We start from the raw sequence: 8,646 nt of genomic DNA, 5'->3' as shown, positions 1-8,646 counted from the left end.
CTTTTTAGTTGATACTAAACTCTTGTTCATAAGCAATTTTTGATTAGTCCCAAAGATTGAAATAAAAGGCTAGTAATCATTAGCAGATTTCTTATTTTCAAGTTCATACCTCCAAAATCACCTGTGATTTCCCAGTAGGCTGTGCAAATGAGTCACCTGGTCTCTACAAAGTAGTGCTCTGCCTACTGTGTTTTAACAAATGTTTAACTTGATTATGTAAATAACCAATTAATTTATAAATAGTCTCTTTAAGGGGCTACCTAAATAAAATGCACATACTTCATTAAAAATAAAACATGTTCTCTCAAATCTTTTATCATGCTGTTACAGTTTTTAATGTATGAAATCTGAAACAATTCAGATTTATCACTGACAGGTAAATACATCAATTTCTTGGGTTAAAGTTGTGGCTGAACTCACTTTAAAATTCAGGGTTCTAAGTGACTAGGGAGTCCTCCCTACCTTGAAGAGCCTTCCTTCCCAGTGAGATGAGTCCCTACTAAACCTGTGCTAATATCATACTTATCACATTTTAATTATCAGTCTTCCATTGGATTGGGGATTCCTTTAGGGCAGAGACTGTTCACTTTGTCTTGAAATAGGTACCAAATTATTTGTCAAATGAGTAGTGAACAACACTAACCTATGATCTGATTTAAAATCCTCAAATTTAAACGTTTATACCAAGGGTTTGATTTAGCTTGTGCTAAATAACTTCTAAAATTTGTAGGTTTGAGGCATTTTATTATAAAAAGCTGGTACGCATAAGAGAATAAGAACTTGAAGTCATCATACATTTACTTCATTTTTTAGCTTGACCTTCTAGTAAATCTTTAGCTTCATTGATTTTGGCTGCTATATAAGGAGATCCTCCTATAGAAAGAAAGAAAAAGAATAGTTATTATATTGGATTTTCCAATTTCTGCCTGGTGAAAAGCTATTACTTTGTTTCAAGAACTCCTGTTTAAGATGAAATGAGCAGAAATGAAGTTTTGATTTTTTTAAAAAATAGCTGACACTGGAACTGGATGACTAAAAACAGTTAATATATTTGATCAATGGGAAATGATGAGGGAGATTTATACACACACAATGGCACCTTTTGAAAAAGCTTAAACAGAAATGAGATTTTAAAAAATACTCATGTGACTTTGAAATAGTGTAAGTTACCTTTTTCATAAATGAACACTTATTTATTGTATTGTTATTATAAAATCAGAAACTGTCAGAGGCTTCTGAGCTTTGTTGGAAGACCTCAGTCTAGTTCCTTTTCCAGTTATCAACAGTCCCTTCATGGTATCACCTACAGTTGCTTTCCTACTAAACTGGAGCTGTGATTTGAGTGAGTCTTATAAGTGTGGCCCCAAATTATCAAGCAGTCAGTCAGCTTAGTTAAGATGCAAATATATGGGTTCCATCCCAGACCTAAGGAATCAAGTTCTCTGGTGTGTGCTTAGTCACTCAGTCATGTCTTGACTCTCTGATACCATGGACTGTAGCCCTCTGTCCATGGGGATACAGGCAAGAATACAGTTAATACCAGCTAAGTTTTGTAAAAGATGTTATGCAGTCAAATACCAAATATTTACCACGCCATTGAAGCCAAAACTCTTTAATGAGAGACCCCTCACATGAAAGTAAAAGGACTTAAACACTGATTCATGGATTTTGTGGTCTATATTTTGGTATTCCATTTGATCTTTCAACAGAGCCTAGTCTGCTTAGAAGTGCATCAGAAACTAATAAATATATCCTATCTCTAACTAGGTAACCACTAGTTTAAAAAGTCTAAATGGATTCGGGGGGGGGGGGGAGTTTTTGTTAGTTTCATTAACTGAAATTCAACATTTTCCTTAAGAATGTAGACACCCTTCACGCCCCACCCCAAAAAGTAATTAGCAGTATTTAATATACATCACAACTGCTGGTCTGAAAACATGGTTAATGCTTATCACTACTTCCAAATGAAGTAGTTACTAGATCTGCTTATTAGTCTATAAGTAAATTTTCCACTCAGTATTTATTCTTTTAAGATACCAAAACAGCAAGTAGACCCAGCTTGGGAGACAATGCTCCCAAACAAATCAAAGCATTTTCCTTACAACAACCAAGATTTAGCTATAAAATTATCCCATTAATAACAATTAGTCACCCCAACAAAATGTGTTAACTCTAATGATACATACCCTTGTCTGGGTGATTTAAAAGCATAATTCGTCGATGAGCATCTCTTATTTTGGCTTTATTGGCAGTAGGGCTAATTTTAAAAAGGAAAAGGTATTGGTTTACTTCAGACTAGTTCTGGATCACATTAAAAAACTATAAAGGTAAGTTGAAAATTGTGAAACTGGAGTAAGTCAATAAAACTATGAAAAGCTACTTAGGAGCCTCCTCTTTATCACAAGGAAGATGACTATTCTGAATCACAGAACTAAACAAGAGCTTAGAAAAATAAGGTATTCTCAAAAATTGAGTTGAACTTGAAACTATATTTCAACAATCCTGTTATTGGAAAGCATCTTTAAGTATCTGGAAATGAAAGAATTTTCACCACAAAATTTGTCACTCAATTATAGAGAACAACATTGAGTACTGATGATCTGTTGAAAAACCTACCTCCAGTGAGTTAAAATGTAGTTCTGTGTCAGTGGGCCTTCTCTTTGGACTTTTGTAGGGAATGTGAAGGTTTAAAAAAATGTATATAATAGATGGAAGTCCCTGGCAGTCCAGTGTTTAAGATTCCCTGCTTCCACTGCAGGGGGTATGGGTTTGATCCCTAGTTGGGAAACTTAAGATTCCACATGCCACACAGTGTGGCCAAAAATAAAAAATAACTACTAATAAAAGGTCTCTCTTACAGTTGCTTACAGCTCTAAATTTGAAAGAAAAATATTAAAAATGTAAGAAATTAATTTACCTTACACCTAGTATTAATGCTGCTTCCCGTTTTGTCATTTTGGGTTCAAACCCACCTCTGTAATAGCCACCACTGAAGGCCTGAAAGAGGAAATGCATTTGTAGGAAAAGATTATCAAACTGAAAGTTGCTAAAAAATGTCTATAAATGTTCACAGAACCAGCGGAAAACTTTTAAGAGTAATTCCTATGGTATTTTAGCTTATAAGTAGCAACAGGTATTTTAATGATCATTAAATATCCATTTCCAACCTCCCACCGCACCAGACAACCTAAACTGTCAAAGACAAGACAAAATAACGGTGCCGCAAAGCCAGTTCTTCTGAGAGTGCAGGGAAGATTATTCCAAGCTCAGTTCAGTTCAGTTGCTGAGTCATGTCTGACTCTGACCCCATGAATCGCAGCACACCAGGCCTCCCTGTCCACCAACTCCCGGAGTTCACCCAAACTCCTGTCCACAGAGTCAGTGATGCCATCCAGCCATCTCATCCCCTGTTGTCCCCTTCTCCTCCTGCCACTAATCCCTCCCAGCATCAGTCTTTTCCAATGAGTCAACTCTTCACATGAGATGGCCAGAGTATTGGAGTTTGAGCTTCACCATCAGTCCTTCCAATGAACACCCAGGACTGATCTTTAGGATGGACTGGCTGGATCTCCTTGCAGTCCAAGGGACTCCCAAGAGTCTTCTCCAACACCACAGTTCAAAAGCATCAATTCTTCTGCGCTCAGCTTTCTTCACAGTCCACCTCTCACATCCATACGTGACCACTGGAAAAACCAACCATAGCCTTGACTAGATGGACCTTTGTTGGCAAAGTAATGTCTCTACTTTTTAATATGCTGTCTAAGTTGGTCATAACTTTTCTTCAACGGAGTAAGCGTCTTAATTTCATGGCTGCAGTCACCATCTGCAGTGATTTTGGAGCCCCCCAAAATAAAGTCAGCCACTATTTCCACTGTTTCCCCATCTATTTGCCATGAAGTGATGGGACTGGATGCCATGATCTTAGTTTTGTGAATGTTGAACTTTAAACCAACTTTTTCACTCTCTCCTCTCACTTTCATCAAGAGGCTTTTTAGTTCCTCTTCACTTTCTGCCATAAGGGTGGTGTCATCTGCATATCTGAGGTTATTGATATTTCTCCCGGCAATCTTGATTCCAGCTTGTGCTTCTTCCAGCCCAGCGTTTCTCATGATGTACTCTGCATATAAGTTAAATAAGCAGGGTGACAATATACAGCCTTGATGTACTCCTTTTCCTATTTGGAACCAGTCTGTTGTTCCATGTCCAGTTCTAACTGTTGCTTCCTGACCTGCATATAGATATTCCAAGCTAGCCATGTTCAAATAAAAACTTGATCTCAGACTATGACTAAATGTTTTAGAACAAGTGCTTTATAGGATCTGGAGATCTTTTGAGCAAGTTGCTCAAGGATATTTTGAGGTTCAAGGCAGCTACTAAAACAAGACTTTAAGATAGTACTAAGAAAATCAGGCTATTAGGTCCATTGACCTCCATGTGTCAGAAATGCTATTGGTAAAGCCTACCATTACCCATTATGTAACTCAATCACAACAATAAAAGGCAATTCTCTACAGACTGTCAAAATCATATTCACTCTGAATTTTGACCACAGAGGGTATTATCACATTCAGTCATACCCCAGAGCCCAATTAACTGCTGTGTTATCCAAGTAAGCTGTTATGGAGTGCCACGGCCACACAGTAACCATGGGTCACTTCAGATCCCTAGATCCTTCTGTGTTTGTGATCAGAGCAGATGATGCTGAAGGTAATCACATATGAACAATAAAGTGACATTACCTTTCATGATACTAGAACTGTTAACATCTCTTCCCCAAATTCATCATATGTAACATTTGATTCTTTAGCCCCATTACAAAGCTCAGAACTTCTAAACCTTTCCTGTAGGAAACAAGAGAAGGGGTCTAAAGCAATCACTTAGAATGCCACGGATGTCTGGCTCTAGGCTTCATACACAGCAAAGAATTAGCAAAAGTGCTAAATAAGTCTTACAGATTTTGGTAGACTTTGAAAAACTTGTTTTACTTGAGGCTCCATATGCTTCATGGCTTGCAAAGCATAACGACCTAAACACAAAAGCAACAAAATAATTAAAATAATTAAAAAGTCCTCAACGTCTCCTACTTCAGTTCTATCCCCAAACCATAAACAAACCTGCAAATCCTGCAGCAGCAATGGTCAGTCCAACTGCTACCACTGTACTGGCCTGGTAAAGGGAAGCAGAGTAAGTATTTATTTCTCTCATTCTCCCCCTATCCTTATCATGCCCATTCTTGCATTTCAACTCACTACAAGTTTTATTTCAACGGGAGAAACAACTTTGAGGATGAAAATACTCCGCCCAAGGATCCTGCAAATTTTACATCCAATGCGTTGTAAAGGTATGGGGCTTTCACTACGGGAGGAAACAAAGCAAGTCGATTTGCTTATTTACTTTTACAACAATGGATGATTTCCTGCCCCTTGAAAGTGAAGTCACATTTAAATTCAATCAAGAGGAATGGAAATAAAGTTTCTGCCAGAGAAAAAACTTTACAGAGGGTTCCTGTAAATTCTGATTCAACGTTATACGTGAGCTTAACAAAGATTAGCTTTCCATAGCGCCTTCCGCCAAATATGTATAGGAATCGAGAAGTGTGTCAGTCAGCAAGAAAAAAGGGGGAAGACAGTGCAATGTAGATAAGACTGCGACGAGATGGAGGGGAACGGCAGGTATAATCAAATGCGTTCCCATTTATCTCCGAGCCCTAGGGACTGCAGGCACAAAGGCCCGAGAGCGGTGAGCCAACAGCTTTGTGTCCTAGAGAAGGCGACTCCCCCAGGCGCTACACCCCCAGCTCAGAGTCGCATTAGGGAGACATCGGCTCCTCTCCCAGGCCTTGAGCAGAGGTTGAGAACTGGGCCTGAGATCGCCCAAGAGGCCGGAAGGCCGAACTCACCATGGCACCTGCTCGGTTCCCGTGCCTCCACCAGGAGCGTGGTTCATCCCAGCCCACCAAGTTTATGCCTCTCTCACGAAGCGATTCGGCCACCACCAGCACTTACAAACCACCTAGGCAAGGGCGCCCCAGGAAATACGGTAGTGGCGGCCGTAAACTAGGTCGGAAAACTGTCGTAAAAGTGGGCCCGCAGACGGGAAGGAAAAGGTCGCTCATGCAGTGGGTGGTGGAGAACGCGACTTTGGATTGGTTGGTGGGTGGGCGGGTCACCTCCTTATCGGGTTCAAAGGTAGGGCTTCTTGGCGTTTTGTCCTTCAAGTCTGGCCCCGTTTTGTTCTTTGCTCCTGGTTCTAGAATATATGGGAATTCCTACGGGAGGGGTTTTGGTATAGAAGAGCATGAGCAAATACTGTGTAGCTTCGCTCTGAACGTTTTTCTTTCTTTACATGTTAGCACCTCCACTTGGAATTTATTTTGTTTGTAACTGTCAAGAGTAATTAATATCCATATACCTGCCGTTACGATTCCACCATAAAGCCAAATAAATGTGGCGATACAGTATAGCAAAAAGATGTTCTAGAAAATCAAAGGAGCAAGCCATATTGTTTCGGGGTTCTGTGGGATTCTTTTTTTTTTTTTTTAAATAATTTTATTTAAATACGTGACTTGACGGGAACTTGTGTGAATGTTTGGGGTTTGGTTTTGTGGAATGGAATTACCACTTAAGGACAGTTAATATTCTGATCATGGGATCTCAGAATCACCTCACCTGAAAAATGCTATTTAAGATTACTCCCTTTTTCAAAATAAAAAGTAATGTTTGGTTTTGCCTTACAGGGTATCATGTATCTATACATAAAAGGGGAAGAGAAAAACAACGGAGACAATAATGAAAATTTTGCAGTGTGTTTGTATAATGAAAATAAATTTGGAATTAATTCCCACTTAGAAAGTATCAGAAGTCTGTTTACATTGCAATAAAATTCTGCTTTGATGAGCTCTTTGGTTTTTAGACAAATATGTGAATTCGTTGGCTTTGGTTTCCTCCTCTGTAAAAAGATTCTGTATTTGGATCTCCAAGGCAGCCCTGAGCTGTAATGAAATTTATTGTTAACAAACTATCCCAAACTGAGATCCTAGTGTTAAGTGTACGTCTTCCTTTTTTGCCTTTTTAAAATCTAGTTCTTAACCCAACAACTACAAAAGATAAGTAAGACATAAGACCTTGGGATCAAATTGGCCTGAAAAAAGTTTAAAGTTCCTATGTTTAAAACTTCCTGTTACATATGGTTTTGGTATATACAAGCTATGATATGTAGCTTGCTTGAGGAACACAAGCCTAGACTTAGGAAACCAGAGGTGGACAACATAGGGAGACACTTGAAGTGTAGATAGCTGTTTTTGGATGCAAATCAAACTAGATGCACAATCTGTCTTTGTCACTTACTATTTATGTGCATTTGGGCAAGTTATTCCTAATTCTTCATTTTCTCATTTGTAAAGCAAGAGTATGATAGCTATCTTGCCAAGTTTCTGTAAGGATAGAGATGTATATTGTGTATTGTATACATACTTATCGCTCAGTGTGTAGCTGTTACTAAAGAAGATCAGAGGGAAGTCAGAGTGCAAAGTTCCTCCCACTTCTCATGACATGTCACTCATGAGTGCAAGCACACTAAGGGCATGGGAAGAACCCTTAAAAGCAATTTTTAAAAAAGTCTACTGACTGATAAATGAGTAATCAGTGTTTGTTTCTTCTAGCCTGCGGTATCTGCTAGCATACCTTGACTTGTGACTGCATAACTTCAATCTTCAAGAAAGGTCTGTATCTTGAAATCCCTTCCTACTCTGTCTTCATGTTGCCTTTCTCCTCTGCCTGTAGAATCTTCACAGCCTCCCTTTTAAAGGGTACATATAATTGCATGTAGGGCCCACCTGTATAAATCCAGGATAATATCCCCATTTTAAGATCCTTAAGTTAATCATAGCTGCAAATATTTTGTCATATAAGGTAATATTCACAGGTTCCAGGTTTTAGGACTTGGTATCTTTGGGGGTTATTATTTAGGCTACCACAGAGAATAAGAGAAGACAGTAGAGGGGACTTGGAATGACCAGATAATGAGAAAAGTCTCAAGCACATCTACTCAATTTCTCCTCTCAAATTTGTCAACCAAGTAAGTCACTTTTGGGGGAGGAATAAGTGAGAGTTTAGAGGGAGTATCTAGAATTAGTCCTGAATTGTGACTTTCAAACACTTTTTGACCATGACTCTTATTAATAGTAAGAAATACATTTTAGCTTGTGACTCTAGGAAACAAATACATACTTGAATGTGCATGTGCACACACACACATTGAATTTAATGTGAGTTTAAATTGAACTTAATGGAAATTGATGTTTTTGAGATAGTACTTGCATTTGCTTCCTGAAATGTATGCTCATCTTTCCTATTAAAAAAAAAAAATCCAGAAAACCCATTAAGTGTGCAGTCCACTCAGTTCAGTTCAGTTCAGTTCAGTCGCTCAGTCGTGTCCGACTCTTTGCGACCCCATGGATCGCAGCACGCCAGGCCTCCCTGTCCATCACCAACTCCCAGAGTTCACCCAGACTCACATCTATCGAGTCCGTGATGCCATCCAGCCATCTCATCCTCTGTTGTCCCCTTCTCCTCCTGCCCCCAATCCCTCCCAGCATCAGAGTCTTTTCCAGTGAGTCAACTCTTCTCATGAGGTGGCCAAAGTACT

General features: G+C 39.0%; 1 protein-coding gene across 1 annotated transcript; it reads right to left on the bottom strand.

Annotated features, from left to right (window-relative positions):
• Window positions 1-379: 379 nt before the first annotated feature.
• DNAJC19 (DnaJ heat shock protein family (Hsp40) member C19) lies at window positions 380-6,054 on the bottom strand. Its single transcript, XM_052641575.1, has 6 exons — window positions 5,900-6,054; window positions 5,115-5,166; window positions 4,953-5,026; window positions 2,918-2,997; window positions 2,187-2,257; window positions 380-873 (listed from the first exon to the last, which is right to left on the bottom strand). Exons 1-6 carry the CDS (start codon window positions 5,900-5,902, stop codon window positions 803-805), a joined length of 351 nt encoding a protein of 116 aa, XP_052497535.1. The 5' UTR covers window positions 5,903-6,054; the 3' UTR covers window positions 380-802.
• Window positions 6,055-8,646: the final 2,592 nt, after the last annotated feature.

This window comes from Budorcas taxicolor, chromosome 1 (genome assembly GCF_023091745.1).
Source record: "Budorcas taxicolor isolate Tak-1 chromosome 1, Takin1.1, whole genome shotgun sequence".
NCBI classification, from domain to species: Eukaryota; Metazoa; Chordata; class Mammalia; order Artiodactyla; family Bovidae; genus Budorcas; species Budorcas taxicolor.
The sequence above is the reverse complement of the archived record's forward strand: the minus strand, read 5'-3'. Positions and strand labels throughout refer to the sequence as shown.